The sequence below is a fragment of the Belonocnema kinseyi genome, chromosome 8 (assembly GCF_010883055.1).
Source record: "Belonocnema kinseyi isolate 2016_QV_RU_SX_M_011 chromosome 8, B_treatae_v1, whole genome shotgun sequence".
NCBI lineage: Eukaryota > Metazoa > Arthropoda > Insecta > Hymenoptera > Cynipidae > Belonocnema > Belonocnema kinseyi.
This window is the reverse complement of record NC_046664.1, coordinates 65,534,960-65,552,611: the sequence shown is the minus strand read 5'-3', so window position 1 is coordinate 65,552,611 and position 17,652 is coordinate 65,534,960. Positions and strand designations below refer to the sequence as shown.

General features: G+C 28.4%; 3 protein-coding genes across 6 annotated transcripts in view; 2 read left to right on the top strand and 1 right to left on the bottom strand.

Annotated features, from left to right (window-relative positions):
• The window catches only part of LOC117179179 (cell division cycle protein 16 homolog), a 14,455-nt gene extending 13,243 nt beyond the window's left edge, over nt 1-1,212 (top strand). For both annotated transcript variants that reach the window (XM_033370910.1, XM_033370909.1), the window contains exons 10-11: nt 319-511; nt 725-1,212. In XM_033370910.1, coding sequence (XP_033226801.1) covers nt 319-511; nt 725-999 — 468 coding nt within the window. In that variant the 3' untranslated portion in view covers nt 1,000-1,212. The remainder of the gene's footprint in view (nt 1-318; nt 512-724) is intronic.
• LOC117179180 (arrestin domain-containing protein 17-like) overlaps nt 1-17,652 on the bottom strand; it is an 83,915-nt gene that overhangs the window by 59,444 nt on the left and 6,819 nt on the right. The window lies entirely within an intron of this gene.
• The window catches only part of LOC117179178 (cytoplasmic polyadenylation element-binding protein 1), a 51,320-nt gene continuing 41,666 nt past the window's right edge, over nt 7,999-17,652 (top strand). For all 3 annotated transcript variants that reach the window (XM_033370908.1, XM_033370907.1, XM_033370906.1), the window contains exons 1-2: nt 7,999-8,367; nt 15,280-15,754. In XM_033370908.1, the coding sequence (XP_033226799.1) occupies nt 8,347-8,367; nt 15,280-15,754 (496 nt within the window). In that variant the 5' untranslated portion in view covers nt 7,999-8,346. The remainder of the gene's footprint in view (nt 8,368-15,279; nt 15,755-17,652) is intronic.

The window sequence follows — 17,652 nt, the reverse complement described above, 5'->3', positions numbered from 1 at the left end:
TATCTAGTCGGGAGTGGTGCTGACTGAAAACAGATGATTTGGAGCGATTCGCGCGCCATCTGTTGGTCATTCTAAGGACTTATTGAACTACCCTCGTAGTCATTGATTTTTCTATTTCTAGTGTTTTGAATTTGCTTGCTCTTGACGATTATATGATTAGTTACAACTTTTATTTATGTATTAATGGGATGAAAACTCAACTATTTTAGTTGAAAAATTTTTTTTTTGAAATTAATACCTTAGTGTTAAATTATGAAATTAAATTGAATTTTATACGTTATTTGATTGTTTTTTATTCTAATTCTAATAATTTTTCAGGCTCTGGTGCTTAATCCACTAAATCCATCAACATACTCAGCGATTGGATTTATTCAAGCGATGATGGGAAATTTACAGGACGCGGTAGATTCTTGCCACAGAGCTCTGGGTCTCAAAAGGGACGATACTTTTACCACAACTTTACTAGGGTATTTAATGGAGCAATTAATCGACGAATCTCCGGCTTATCCCGGTAATTAAAATCAAATTCTTCCGTTAAAAAAAGAAGAAGAGATCATTGGTCTTTACCAGAATTTCTGCTCTTTACATTTCGTTAAAAACCCCATATTCAGTAAACAATACAATAATTTACTAGGTTTAAGAACAAGATTTAAATGTTCACAGTAAAATAATGGCAAATAATGGCAAATAATCAATAGTTTAAATTAACATTGTAATTTTTTAGATGCGCCTGCAGAGACGCCAAAGTATCAGCCCGTTCAGAAAAAAGCGAAAGAAGCCTCAGAAGAAAATCCTACGGGTTCTGCAGGACCGCAGGATGAAAATATGGATAAATTGAGGGTGAAATTATTCTGGGGAGAAGATTCAGCGAAGACTGAAGACAATTCTGCGGAAAGAATAGAACGATCCCGCGATTCACTAGTGAATTATTCGTCTAGTGATATGAGTTCCGAAGTGGAAATGTTAGACTCGTCGACGGCTCATATAGAGTATAACTGAATAAATTAATTTCTTTATCATTGAAAGACTAATTCGTGATTTATAGACTATCTTTACTTTCTTATCGATTTCTTTTACGTGGTTTTTTAACGTCCTTGCTTCTATTTTCAATTACTTTTGAAAGTTAAAAAGAAAAAGTTTTAGAATTGGCTTCCAAACGTTAAACTTGGGAAAATATTTTCCGAAATTTAAAAAACAATTTATGAATTTATTTCAAAGAATATTTTAATAAATATATAATTTAATTAATTTTAACCAATTTAAGTAATTAAAATTATAATTAGATTTGGAGTCAGAATTCTAATAATTCAAATTTTGATGTTTTATTATTGATTTATTGATCTCTTTAATTTATATTTATAAATGCGCTTCGTTAATGCAATCGTGATTTATTATCGACCTATGTTTAGCAATTTAATCAAAGTATTTTTATTAGATCAACAGATAAAATATACAAGAGAAAATTGCTGAAAGAGAATTAATAGATTTATTATTAATATAAAGCGAATGCAATTTTTATAATAAGATCCATTTTGTTGCAAGATTGTTGGAACAATAAAATGAAGTTTTTCATAAAGCATATATTTTTCGATTAATTGCTTCTAATTTTAAAACCGTAATAATATTTTTTCGCTCTAAATATGAATTAAAAATTCTATTCTTTTTCAAATTTAATCCCCTAAGCATTTAACAAATAAAATTTTAATTGTTTTTTATTTGGAAGCTATTTATTTTTTCATGTTTTCAAATTTAAATTATTGAAGTATTTTGTTTTGTAAGGGATTTTAAATACAAAGGTTTTTTAGTCACCTGGAAATTAGGAAAAAGACAGGGATTTTAACAAAAATCTTGCAAAAGTCAAGGAATATTGTTTGAGAAGCGCTGTAAATAATTGTTTAGGATGATAAATTTAAAATTATTTTATTCCGTTTATAAGTAAAAATGTTAACAAGAGTTTCTATTTCTTTTTTTTTTTTTTGCATTTTCTTTCTCTTGACGATTATATTATTAGTTATAAGTTTTATTTATTTATTATTGGTTTGAAAATTCCCCTATTTTGTCAGAAAACTAACTTTTTGTTGAAAAATCATACTTTGGTGTTGATAATTTAAGTGAAATCTTTCTTTGTTGAAAATTCAATTATTTGGTTGAAAACTGGAAAAATTGGTTAAAGATCCATTGTCTTGATGTTGAAAATGACCTTTTTCACTGAAAATTTGACCATTGCATTTTGGGTTCAAAATTTATCTTTTTTAGTTCAAAATTCAACTATTTGATTGAAAATTCATGTATTTTTGATAAAAATTGGTCTTTTTTGGTACGAAATTAATCCTATTCGTTCAGAAATTAACTATTTTGATAGAAAATTAACCGTTTGTTTAAAAATCAATTATTTTGTTGAAAATTCAACTCTGGTTGAACATTTCACTATTTTTTAGAAAATTTATACTTTTGTCATGGAAATTTAAGTAAAATTTTCTTGGTTCAAGATTCAACAATTCGGTTGAATATTTGCCCATTTATTAAAAATTCCTGTTTTTTTTTTAACTATTTGGTTCAAATTTCATCTGTTTTGTTGAAATTACCACTCTAGTTGATTTTACTATTTTGCTGAAAATTCATAGTTTGCTATTGAAAATTTAAGTGGTATATTTCTTGGTTGAAAATTTAACTATTCGGTTGAAAATTGAAATAATTTGTTAAAAATTGTTTTTTTTTTTTTTTATTTCAAATATTACTTTTTTTCTGAAAATTTGACCAATTCTTTTTGGATTTAAAATTTATTTTCTTCAGTACTTTAGTAGAGGATTAATTTTCTTCATTGGAAATTGTAACTATTTGGTTAAAAATTCTACTACTATTTTGTTGAAAATACGTTGATTTGACTAATTTGCTGAAAATTCATAGTTTTGTGTTGAAAATTTAAGTGAAATATTTCGGTTATGTTTAGAAACGGTAGAGTCAGCAGTTCGGGGGTTCGAATCCTCAGAGTTGTGCGAATTTATAAATAAATATAAATTGAATCGCAGAAAAAAAATTGTTCCTTTGTAATATCCTGTGTCATTTTATATATACATGAAAATTATTTTTGTGTAGGTTTCCGTATAAAAACCTCTAATGTACCTGGGTAAGATCCTAAGTCAGTCATTTCACGACCACCAGGAACCTACATAGGAACCTCATAGGATCATGCAAAGGTTCTTACAAAGTTCCTATGTAAGATTCTATACAGGATTCTATTTAGGCGTTTTCAACAGATAATCGTCCAAATTTCCGGTCTCTGCTTTTTAACAGATCTTTACGTTTCAGCACTCACAGAGTTCGAAAATCATCAAATTTTGTCGGTGTATGTCTGTCTGTCTGTTAATTTTAAATGTTAAGTTTTAAATGATTTCTCCAATCGAGGCAGCCTTATATACACTTCTTAAGGTACCCAAAATGCAGGTTAAGTTCGTTAAGCAGATATTTCGAAACAAAATAAAAAAATTAAGAGCATTTTCAAAATTTGAAAACAAAATTTTTTATTTTAGAAATTTGTTTCCAAATCAAACTTTCATTTTCAATGAAAATTAGTAAAGTTATATGCTTTTGAAAATTTTGAAAATGTTCAGAAAAATATAAAAAAATTGTTCTGATAGATTAGGAGATTTCATTTAAATTCTTCCGTAGAAAAAAAAATATTTAGAAACTATTTCAGTTAAATTTTCCTGATTAGACAAAAATTTAAAAAGTTAGAGCTCTTTCAAAATTTGAAACAAAAAATTGTTATGAATTTTAGAAATGTTTGTGAAATTTTCTGGCACACGACAAAAATACTTGCTAATTACCCTAATGATATTTTTAAATTCAATACAAATTAAAAAAGTTATACGCTTTTCAACATTTTGAAAATTTTAAAAAAATATATAAAAATTTAAATATTAATCGTAATTTCTACTAGATATAAAATATATGTGTTTCGAAATTATTCTCATTAAATTTCTTAATTAGACAAAAATTCAAAAAGTTGGATCAATTTCAAAAATATGCAATTTTTGTTTTTAAGGGTTCCTTGAGTTTAAAGCGCTGTTTTAGTAGATTTGAACAAGATTTACAAATTATCTGGATGAAGCTTTTCTATTGGACACAAATCATCGAGCGCGAAGCGCGAGTTTCACAATGAGAATGTAATCGTCAAGGCCGTAGGTGCTTTGAGAACCTTCTTTAAAAACAAATCGAAAAAAAATCAGTTACAGTGTACGGCTGTAATTCCTCAGGAGTTTAAATCGGAGTTTTCGATTTAAGTTATAATATTTGAAAAAATGTAGTTTAAGTGTACGCATTAAACGAACGAAAACGAGCGCGAATCGCAAGAGTGCACCCGCGCGCCCTAGGCGCCCTCAAACTTGGTGCGAAGCGCCGCGCGCACGGAGCGCAATTAAAATGTGCTCACGCTGCAGGCATATTTTTTTTTAGTTTAGCATTCAACAATTTGTTAGAAAATTCATGTTTTTTGTAGAAAAGTCGTCTTTTTTAATAGAAAATTAATCTTCCTGGATAGAAACTTAACTATTTAGTTAAAAATTCATCTTTTTTGTTGAAATTGCCACTCTAGTTGATTTGACTATTTTTCTGAAAATTCTTAATTTGTTGTTGAAAATTTAAGTGAAATCTTTCATGGTTGAAAATTGGAATAATTTATTAAAAATTCATTATTTTTTTATTTTAAAAATTAGTTTTTTTTTACTGAAAATTTGACCAATCCTTTGAGGATTTAAAATTTATTTTCTTCAGAATTTAGTAGAAGATTAATTTTCTTGGTAGAAAAATTTAACTATTTCGTTTAAAATTGGAAAAATTAGTTAAAAATTCGTTAATTTTTATTTTAAAAATTACTTTTTTTACTGAAAATTTCACCAACCCTTGGTGGATTTTAAATGTATTTTCTTAAGTACTCTTGTAGGAGATTAATTTTCTTGGTTGGAAATTCAACTATTTGGTTGAAAATTGGAAAAATTTCTTTAAAATGCTTTGTCTTGTTATTGAAAATTATTTTTTATTAAAAATTCGACTATTCCATTTTCGTTTCAAAATTTATCTTCTTTGGTTTAAAATTTAACCATTTGTTTGAAAATTCATGTATTTTATGAAAAGTTTGTCTTTTTTGGTACGAGATTAATCCTATTCTTTCAAAATTCAACTACTTTGACAGAAAATTACCTTTTCGTTGAAAATTAATACTTTAGTGTTGAAAATATAAGTGAAATCTGTCTTGGTTTAAAATTCAATTATTTTGTTTAAAATTTAATTTTTTTGTTTGAAAATTCATACTTTTGTGTTGAAAATTTAAGTGAATATTTTCTTGGTTGAAGATTCAACAATTCGGTTGAAAATTTACTCATTTATTAAAAATTCTTGTTTTTTTTTCATGAAAATTTGACCAATCATTTTTAGGTTGAAACTTTTTTTCTGTTTAAAAATCCACAATTTCTTTGAAAATTTATATATTTTGTATAAAATTCGTCTTTTTAGTAGAAACTTAATCTTCTTGGATGGAAACATAACTACAGTGAAACCCTTCTATAGCCCTTTCGAGAATTGACGCCGGGGTGCGCGGTGTCTCTGGCTGTTAATCAAGTGAGCACCCAGGTGCGAACAAACAAAAGCGAAGCGGGCTATAATGAGTTAGTTCCCACCCACCGACAGTCCCAAAATCGGCTCTATAGAAGAGCTTCACTGTATTCCGTTCAAAATTCAGCTATTTTGTTGAAATTACCACTCTGGTTGATTTGACTATTTTGCTGAAAATTCATAGTTTGCTATTAAAAGTTTAAGTGAAATCTTTCTAGATTGACAATTTAACTATTTCGTTAAAAATTGGAATAATTTGATAAAAAATCGTTATTTTTTTATTTAAAAATGACTTTTTTACTGAAAATTTGATCAATCCTTCGTAGATTTAAAATTTATTTTCTTTAGTACTTAAGAAGAAAATTAATTTTCTTGATTGGAAATTTAACTATTTGGTTAAAATTCAACTATTATTTTGTTGAAATTTTAATTATTCCATTGAAATTTCAACTACTTTGTTGAAAGTTCGTTTATTTTTTGTTTGTTGAAATATCAACTAAATTGTTGAAAATTCAACTGTATTCTAAAAAAATCGTTCTTTTCACATCAAAACTTAACTATTTCGTTGGAAATTCAATTAGTTGGTTAAAAGTTTTATCACTATGTTGAAATATAGTACGTCTCTTTTGCTTGAATATTCAACTTTTTGGTTGTAAATGCAACTTTTTGATTCAAAATAAATTTGGATGTTTGAAATTTCATCTTTATTGTTAGAAAATTCAAGTATTTCGTTAAAAATGAAACTATTCTGTTGAAAATTCTATGTTTATGTTACAAATTCCAGTGTTATGTTAAAACTCATCTATTTGTCGAAAATTCATTTATTTAAATAGCATATTGGTCCTTTTGGTTAGAAAATTCATCCTTTCCTTTTTGGTAAAAATTCAGCTGTCTACTAAAAAATTCAATTATTTGGTTAAAAATGTAACTTTTTTGGCTGATGTTTAATCTTTTTTGTCTGAAAATTCGACTATTTGGTAGAACATTTACCATTGTTAGGTTGAAAATTTATCTTGAATGGTAGAAAAAATATATAGTTTTTGGTTGAAATAAGTATATAAATTTTACAGTTTAAAAAAATTAAAATGCTGGGCTTTGAATATTAATGGTCAGGGAAAATAAAAAGTTGTTCAGAAAAAAAGTGGGGAAAAATCATAAAAAAGTCAGGGAATTTTGAAAATGAAGTTTTTTGGCCACCCTGGTTACGAATAGTGCTTACAATTGGAATCGTTTGCCTTATCAAAAATTTTGAGAAGACATTGCAAGCTTTTAATTTAAAAATTATTTCAAACTGGATGCTAGGTATTTTATATTTGTTTTAATTTTTGAATTATAAGGTAATAAAATATAATGTACGAATTTTAGCTTTGTTTATATTAAAGATTTAAATTTGTTATTCGTCACAATTATATTTTTATTTTTCTAGATTACTTTTTAAACCAAAATACATTTGGAATTTAAAGTCATATTTTTGAGAAAAATTTTGTATTCATAGATTTATTTATTACAAATAAAAAAGTTCAAATATATTTTATTTTAAAGAATAATAATGACTTTTATTAATTAATTTGATTGAAGATTCAAATAATTTTTAGTCAAGTTTTCTTTATTCCTTTTTTAATTGACAAAATAATTAACAATACCATTTTGTAATCGGCGAAACATTTGCCTTAAAATGAAACGCTATGTATTATATTTTATTTACACCTTTCTATTATTTATTATTAAAATTCAGTAAAAAAGAAGTATTCAAAACAAGGTCATGAATTTATTGATAATTTCACAATTATTCTATATATTTAGATTCTCAAAATATTTTGTTTCTATTTTTCTCCTGCGTAAATTTAACACTGACCAAAGAACACTTCCGGTTTAATATATTTTTATTTTCACATTTAAAAAACGATATAAAACATAAAATACGTATCACGAAAAATGTAAACTTTTCTCATAGAAACTAAAAATTATATATTTAATCTGCAATAATATAAAAGTCACAAAAAGAACTTTATTGCGATCTATTTTTTATCATTAATTAACGTTACTCTGCAAATGTCCTTTCCCCTCCTCGCAACCGATTAGTCCTCATCGACGAAAAATCTGTTGTGATTGGACGTCACAATAAACAATTGAACAAAGATCGATTTTTTTACTATAAAAAGCAGTTTTATCACTAAATATAACCTATAAATAATCTTTTACAGTAATAAATAAAACAAGAAAAAATTAAATAGCATTAGCGTGCTTAAGGTTTCTTAAATAAATATATTTAATAAAAAAATCCTGGATTTTGGCGCTGAAATTTTCTTGGTGAAATATTGGCAACACTGTCGAGTCTCGCGCATCGACAAAGGCAAAATTTCGCCGGCCGGAAGGATCCGAAAAATTTTAGTCAGTTCGCAGAGCGAAACGGCGTCGCGAAGAACTGTAGCGTCTTTAGCTAGAATTTCATACGTATTGAAAAAACCAATCTTGGAAAAACGAATTGCCAAGTACCGAAACATAAATGGACTGGTGCAGAGCCTAAACCCGAAAGGGATCCCGGCGGGTTAGCGAGGCGTCTATTCATTCACATTACTGTATCCCTTTTGTTCTTTTGTTCGTCCTTTGCATAAGTATTTATTAATTTATTACGCGAAATAAAACCCTTTTCTCGGATTCAAGAAATATTCCTTTCCGAAGGAATTTACTCCACTCAAAATTGACCAAGAATTTGCAAAACCGTCAGACATCGAGATGCCAACTTTGTTTCAACAGGTAAGTTATATTTTTTCCTTATTTATTTTTTTCTGCCCATAATTTTCTAATAAAAATGTCTGAAGAATATTATTCTATTTAAAAGTATATTTTTTTTTAAATTAATTTTTTATGATTTGTTTGGGAAATTTAAGAATTAGTTGGAACAGCTGAATTTTTGTATGTTAAAAGAGATGAATCTTTCAGAATAGTGCAACGATGAATTTCATTCCTCGTGTAGCAAGTTTCAACTTGATTTTTTCAGCTGACTACGAAAATTTCTTTCCGGCGTTTTGGGAAGTTTCCCACGGTTTGGATTCTAATGAGCAAATTATCGTTTGAATTTTTTCTCTGGGATATTTTCTGCGAATTTTAGTTCCTTTTACGTATCAAGTACAAGGATACGTGAGCCGTGTTTGTAAACACGAGTTGTCTGTTGGGTCATTATGCCCAACGATTCCTTGCGTTGATGCGATTGCGACTTAATATAGCGGGAAAATAGGTGTTTCTCTAATTTGACTTTGGGGGAAGGGGTTTTGCGCCTCAAATAGTTCAATGAAAGAAAATATGATTGGAAACAACTTTTGTCACATTTTTATGTCGGGTAGGGGGGGGGGGGCATACATACGCAATAGTTGCATAAAGGGAATATTTCGGATGTTAGAAAAAAGTGAAGGTAAACTTTTTTGACCTCCAAACTTTCATAATTTCGTTTTTCATCTAAAAAGTCTTAGCAAATTTAAATTTCATGATACAGAAAATTTTTGTATTGTATTGTTTATAATATAAAACGTCGTGGCGACGGATACAGAAATTTCCGTACAAATAGCCGGATTGTTTCTGTTCAAATAGGGTTGGAAAAGGGTCTATTTTACCGAAATTACGGTACAAATAGTCGGATTTTTTTTAGTACAAATAGGGCAGTAGAAGGTACTTTTTTTAACCGAAATTACGATGCAGATAGCCAAATTTTTCGGTACAAATAGAGCTGTAAAAGGGGCTATTTGTACCGAAAATTTTGTACAAATAGTCAGATTTTGTCGGTACGTGTAGATACTTTCAGTATAAAATTGAAATTTTATCGAAACTCTGATATTTCGAAATAAAAAACTATCATTATTATATTTTTTCTCACAAAAAGTTTTTAATTAAAAATATTTTTAAGAGTACGACAGTACTATTAAGCTCCAGTTACCAAATTTAAACTTTTCATTTATTTATAGGCATGCATTTTTTGTTTGAAAATTTAATTATAAACTTTGCAGTTTCCTTTTGCTATTCTATGCTTAAGAATGTTAATAATTTGTATGCTGGTCAATTCTTATTGTCCAAAATTTAATTTACAAAGCTTCACGCCTGACCTTTTAATTTAATAATTGCTTTTGAATTTATAAGTTATTTCCTATTCTAAATTTGAATCTCTAATTAAACGTCTATGGATTCTAAAATAAAAACCTAAACAATTTCGAAGATTCGCATCTTAATTTTACAACTTCTTTTTGTCTGAGCACAATAAAAGTTATTGAAACTTATGGTAATTTCCACTAATTAGAATTCACGGAAATCAGAGCTCACTTTCCCTTTTCTAGAGAGGGAAAATCTGCTTATATCGTTGATGAAAATTGAGTATCTACACGTGTTGCGAAAATTACTATGAAAAACAAATTTATCCGACATATGAGAACAAATTATCGAATTTCCCAGAAATATATCGTAAACAGCTTTATCAATAAGGCCCTTTCGAACTTGAAGCTTCAATTTCCAAGAAGTTTGAGCTTCAAATATTTGCTGTGCTTTTGAACTTTTAGTTGTTCACTCTTCCTTTCGTAAATAAAGTGTCTTATGGTAATAAAACTTGAAGCAAGTTTTATACTTTAAAGTTTTAGATAATTTTTAAACGAATGCGTGTCTTTAAATTTATGTTGGGGTTTTGCAATTAAATTTTTTTATTTAAATTATTTTAAAGGCTTTGTTCAAACAATAATGCGAAAAATATTTCTAATTTAAATCTTTAATATTAGCTCGTTGTATTTCAGTTTTCGGAGAAAATTTTATTGAGCCCTTTTTGAACTGTGTATTCATATTAAATAGTAAACTTAATCAATGAAGTGAGTCCTATAATTCCGAGAATTACGTTACAGAATTAGACTGATTCTAGCTATGGGAGTGGGTTTAGATTAAATTATACACTAAAAATAACTTTTTAGATACGAAAGGTATAAGCACATTAAAAGACAATATTAGAAAATTAAAAAAAGGAAAACAATAACAAAAACACTTAGAATTTTTTTTTTTGTTTTTTAAGTTCATTTGCTATCTTTATATAGTCCATAAATTTGAATAGCAATGATTCTTCATCATATTTTATTTATTCATATTATTGAATTTAACTCTTTTTTTAAATTTTTTCTTTGAATTAGTTTTTTACATTTTGTTAAGTCTGAAAATTTATTAATTCCATTTCAATATTCCGTCATTTTAGTTAAAAATTCATGTCTTTGGTTCAAAATTAATTTCTTTAACTGAAAATTTAAGTATTCATTTTTTGGTTGTCAATTCACCTCTTTTAATTGAAAATTAATTTTTTAAACTTAAATGTTAACTATTTCATTTTTTGTTGAAAACTGATAGTTTTTAGTCGAAAATTCCATTATATGGATGAAAGTGCTTGTATTTTGTTTAAAATTCGTTCTTTGTAGAAAGTAAATGTTATTGATTAAAAATTCATGTTTATGTTTGAAAATTCATGTTTATGATTGGAAATTAATTTTTTACATTCTCATCTTAATGAGAAGACATTGGTTTTATGTAACATTTCACTTTGTCGGTTTTCATCAAATCTCCACGTTTTGAGGCCCACTGAGTCGGAAAAAAAGATTCTTACGAAGGTGTTTATTTGTCTGTATTCTGTAGGCACGATAACTTTCTAGAAATTGATCAGATTGGATTCTGCTTTAACACACTTTTTTAAGGCCTAAATAAAAAGAACAAGTACGTAAGCCAGCTATTTTGCATCAAAATTTAAAATGTGAGCGCATTTTCAAAATTTTTGAAACCTCAATTTTTTAAGATTTCAAAATTTTATGAACGGTTATTCATAGTACTCAGAAACTCTAACAAGTATTCCTATGACTTTTTTTTATTAAAAAAAATTATCAGAATTAGAGCATTTTCAAAATAAAAAAATAATAATAAAATAAAATGAACATTTTAAGCTAAACAACGCATAATATGAAAAAAAAATCTAGAGAAGAAAAACGTTGCTTTTTGAAAGCCCTATAAGATGATCATAACAACTTTTTCAATATGGTGGAAAAGTTGAAAATTCAAAATTTGATCGAAGCAAAAATGGTTGAAACCACATTTTTCAAGATTTCAAAATTCTATAAATGGTTATTCATAGTAGACAGAAACTCAAACAATTTATCCCTATGACTTTTTTCTATAAAAAGAAAATTATCACAGTTAGAGCATTTTCAAAATAAAAAAAAAAACTAAAACGCATGATATGAAAAGTTGAAAATTTAAAATTTGATCGTGCCAAAAATAATGAAAAATCCAACAATTACATTTTTTGGTCAACCTATGCAAGATATGAAAATAAGGAATCAGCTAAAATTGGGCGCCCTGGAGAGACCTACAAATTTTTAATGAATAACTTTTCGATAGGATGCGTAGTTTTTGTTTAAGTCATAAAAAACAACAGTAAAAATAAAATAATAAAATTTTTTGGACTAACGACACAAGCTACGAAAAAAATGAGACAAAACTTGTTTATCCCAAAAAGAGCTATAATTTTTGATAGGACACGTATTTTTTGCTTTAGTCGTAAAAAATAACTTTCAAAATAAAAATATTACATTATTTTGAAAAAAATAACAGACAAAAGTTGTTCGCTTAAAAAGGTCTATAAATTTACTATTAATACTTTTTAGATAGGACGAGTAGATTTTCTTTCAATCGTAAAAAATAAGGTTAAAAATAAAAAAATTAAATTTTTGGAAAAAGGACAGAAAAGACGAAAGAGGAAATACGATACTATAGGTTCCTGTATTAGACCCTATGCAGATGCGCAGTAGTTTTTCTTTAATCGTAAAAAACAAGATTAAAAATATTTTAAAAATATTTTAAAAAGGAAATAAGAATTAGTATGATTCAATTTTTATGCATTATATGAATTGTAATGATATAAATTTATTGAAATGATAGATGTTTCAGCGCAGTTTAGAATACAATTTAAAGCAAAATAAGGAACAAATGTTAAAATAATCATGATAATTACAATTTGCGCTATATTTTGCAATATTTAAATAAGCAATCCCAGGCAGAGTTACATGCAAAATGTATTATATTGTGTATAATGTAGAAAAGTTGACATTTTGGACAAAATCGAGTGCGTAGCACGAGATACGTGATGAAAACGTGTTCGTTTAAGCCGAAAGAGCTTTAACAAAAGAGATTTCACACTCATCCAAAATTACAGTTGTCGGTCCGTTGACCTTTGATTTTAAAAGGTCTGTTCATGAATGCGGGAGAAATGCAAAGACCGAGCGTGGAATGCGATAGCCATCAGTCGCGTGCCGTAGGTGCGCTCAAACTCTCCAGCTAAGCTCATTTAACAAAAGAGAATTCACAATCACAAAATTAAAGTGGAGGATGTTTTGAGTCCTTATTTTAAAAGTTTTGAGCATGCGAAAATATAAAGACCGAGCGCGTAGTAGTGCCAGGTAACTACATAATTAAGCGCGAGATAATTGTACAATCGAGCGCCAATCATCTTGGTTGAAAATTAATATTTTTTGATGAAAGTACAACTATTCAGATAGATTCATCATTTGAGTTGAAAATACAATATTTTTACTAGAAAAGTTAGGAATTTGAAGTGGTTAAGTTAAACTTATTATAATATCCACATTAATTTTACTTAATTATAGACTGAATTTAATGCATCAAAAAATCAAATGAAAATTTGTGAATAGGTATTCAAATTCATGGACTTTAGTGACAAATTCAAGAAATTCTTAATTATGTTTTTAGTATTATTTAATTATTCAATTAATTGATAGTGATGTATTATTATGAATATCATGTAATATACATTTCAAAAGCTTGCTAAATTACACATATTAATTGAATCCCTAGAAACTGAAGAAAAAATGTATAATAAACTCGCGAAAGTGTATACATATTCCGAGTCGATTGTTCTACAAAATGCGAAATATTTTAATGGCTCTTTACTATAACAGTTATACTTGGAAAAAACTTGAGATAACTGGAAAAGTTTTCGAATTGTAAGGGAATTCTTTTCCAGGATTTGAGTAGAAACCCTGAAAAAAATATTAACAATGACAAATATTCTTTCTATAAATTAGTTTATTTTAATGCACATTGTGTGTACAGATACTTCATTTTTTGCCGTATTTTAATTTTGTACTCCTGTATTTTGTCAAAGAAGGATTGGTGACATCTCGAAACCATTTCCAGATCTCCCTTTAAAAAAATACTTGTAGAAGAGTTACCTTTCACAAATCGAACCCCTTTTAAAAGTCACCCTAAAAAAAATACGTGTGTTAGTGACTGATCACATTTGCCTGTACGATATTCGTGGCGACAAAGTTTTATTGTGGATTCCCATAGGATTTTTCGCGAGGAACGCGAATCTGAAAGTTTTAAATCGATATCTCGAATAGTTTCCGGTACATCGATTTTTTATTTAAAAATTATTGACTTTTTTGTAAAAGAATAATTTCTGAATATGAATTTCGATGGGATTTTTTGCGAGAAATACGTATCTGCAATTGAATGGGTGCCCGGAACAAGGGCCTATGTCACGATTTCCAAATTGTGCAGGATTCTGAAACACTGGGATAATGTAAATGACTTTTCTTCACTCCTCAACAGATAATTCGATGTTCCTGACCTCTGTTGTCATTCTTTACAACTGAAAACAATGGGAACTCTTAGTCCACATGACATTGGCCCTTATTCCAAGAAAAACTGGTTTTTGGAAAAATCGTGACCATAGGCCCTTCCTCCGGGCACCCATTCAATTATTAAATCGATATCTCGGTCACAGAAATAATGTAAGATTACACCCCTGTCCCTTTTCCCTTATAGTAATCCACATTAAAACTCCTTTTACTTGTACAGAAATCGCATATCGGAATGAAATTAGGAAATTATGTACATTAAAATAAGTTTAAAAAATCGATAAATCCAAACCTATTCGAGATATCGATTTAAAACTTTCAGATTCATGTTTGTCGCCAACAATCCTATAGGAATCCACATTAAAACTTTGTCGCCATGGATATTGTAATCTTGTCCATTTTCCGTATTTTAATTTTGTAGTGCGGTATTTTAGCCTTTTTTTAATTTTCCAGTCTGGTATCTGGTTAAAGAAGAGTGATAAAAAAAATATTTTACTATTTTTCCAAAATCGCAAAAACTATTATAGGAACAGAAAGTTTCTCATTGACACAAAAATTTGGCGTACTGGAAACTTTAAATACGGTAAAATTTGCCGGACCGTCAATGCTTGACCTTTAATATAAATATTTATCCTCAAATATTTGGTGACTCGAACCGAATATGACAATCTTAATACAACTATTTTAGTTGTATTACCTCTGAAATTCTTATTATATACTTCTTACATAATGAAATCTTTTCATTTCACAGGGGATGATAATAGTTTTTGTTCTTTTCAATGATGTATCGTCAAAATTCATATTATTTAGGAAAGAGTTGATTTTGAAAATTGTAATTGTTCAATTTAAGATTGTTACGTTTTAAACACTGTACTTTAATGTTTTAAAATTGTGTATTTAAATTCGAATGCCCTAAATTTGAATTTAAATCTTAATGGGCGGAATCTGAAAATCTCAAGTCTTAAGCCTTTTTGCTGATACCTCCTTAATTATGAATTTCTAGTTGGCCTCATCGTACGAATCCGAAGGAGGAACCGGAGTAGACGCATTAGACCGAAATGACTCGCCAAATCTGCAGCTGCAACCTCGTGATAACCGCGAACAACTGCAGCTCCCGCATCGCGAACGAGATCCGCTGCATCAGCCGGATCGCGAGCAACTGCAGATCTCCCAACGAGAGCAATTGAAACTGCAGCAACAGCAGCGAGACCCGTTATCTCTTCTGCAGGCGAATCGGGAACGCGAACAGCTGCAGGTGCCACATCCCAATCGCGACAGAGAACAATTGCAGTTTCAGCAACGTGAGCGAGAGCAAATTCACAGAGAGAAATTGCAGCTGCAAACTCGAGAACGTGAGCAATTACATCAGCTCCAGTCCATCAGCAACCTGCTTTTGGATTTGCCACCACCTTCCCCATCGTATCATTCAAATTACGACAATTCTTGCGCTTTATCATCCAAGAACTCCAGCATGGATGGTGAGTAACAACACTAAATTATTTTTAGCCTGTATATAGTTGGGGCTGATTAAGGGTTGCAACAAGACCTGGAAGACCTGAAAACGTCATTCCAGTTTGATACAGGGCAGAGAATGTGGAGGAAAACGTGAAAGAGTGAGGGAATTTGAAGTTCAGGGGACATTCATGAATTCCGCAAGGATTTTTTATAAGATTTGCCCCCCCCCCCCCCCCGCCCTCCATGTAAGATACCAGAAGATATTTGTTCTTAAACCGCCGCCGCCCCTTCACCATAAAATATCACTAAGTTTTTATAAAGTTAGGGAATGAACATCGAATTTTATTATTTTGTTGAATACAAGAAAGTTATTATTTTTGGTTGTCAATTCAACTATTTTATTTGAATATTGTCTTGTTGGATTTATAAAGTGAACTTTTTTGTTGAAAATTCAATTATTTTGTAAAAAGTTCGCCTTTTCGGGATAAAAATTAAACATTTTGGTTGCACTTTTTTTAGTTGAAGATTTAATAAAATTAATTCTTCCAAATTGAATAATACATTATTCTATAATTTCTAGAATGAATAATAATTCGAGAGGAAAATTGAAATTAAAATCTCTAAAATTGATTTAAATAAAAAAAAAAAACGATAAAAATTAAACTACCTTAAATTGATACATCAGGAAGTGGAGAATTTTGGTAATTTTAAGTGGTTACAATTTCAGAGTTCTGAATTTTCATGATGAGCGCTACATTTTCAATTTTTCCATTTCATAAGTTTTAATTTTGCAATTAAAATTGAATGGGTTGAATTTTGGAAAGGACAATCAGGAATTTAAAAACGATTAGTTTTTAAGCTATTTAAATTTACTTTAAATAATTAAAATTTTAAACAGTTTGAGTATATAAAAGTTTTAATATTACAATTTTTTGTGATCATAATTTTTTTCATTTTTAATTTAAGTTCGCATTCGTTTAAGTTTTAACGTTACAGAGTCGAATTTTGTTCATTTTTAAAGTTTCCCTTTTAAAATGACTATATATTTAAAATTTTTGGAACAATAATTCAATTCATTTGTTCATTTTAAAAAGATGTGTCTATTCAGCTTTAATGTTAACTTATAATTTTATTATGTCATAACCATTTAAAATTCTAGAAATTCCGAAGCTTTGACTGAAAGATTCAACATAGTTTCAATAATAAATTGTCAAATTTTAATCGCTTTAAATTTAAAAGTTTTCAATCTTTATTTATTAAACTTTGAACGCTTCTAATAATAAAGATACAATTTCAATTCCTCTGAATTTGAACTGACCCAATTTCCAAAATTCTGACGTTAAAATATTCAATTTTTAGCGTTTTTACATTGTCCTATTTTCGAAATTGGAATCTAAAATCATAATACTTTCGTGATTCTTCAATTCAAAATATAATTGTTTAATTTTTAGCACTTAAGCTTAAAAATGATACAATTAACTCCTTTTTCTAATTAACTTGTCCAAAATTGTTCGGGTATTTTTTTACTTTCCGACGTTTGCAATTCAAAATTATTAATTATTGTTTCAAAAATATTTAAAACATCATATTAAAAATTGCTTTATTCATGGATTTTTAAATTTACTTATTTTTTGTGTTTGAAAATAAATATTCAGAGACGTGAACGCGCGATTTTCGCGCACGGATTTACTGCTAGTGTGTAATAAAACGCATCTCTGAATTTTCCTTTATTAGGCACAAAAATGCCCTTATCCTACTTATTACATGATTCAAAGATAACACAGGCCCACAAAAAAAAAACAAAAGTGTCTGTGCAATGGACCAGACCTATATATTCTTATGTATTTTTCGACGCTGAATCCGAATTTGCAATAAAAAAGTAGGGTCCAGCTACTTTTTTATGGGGTTTTGATCGAAAAAC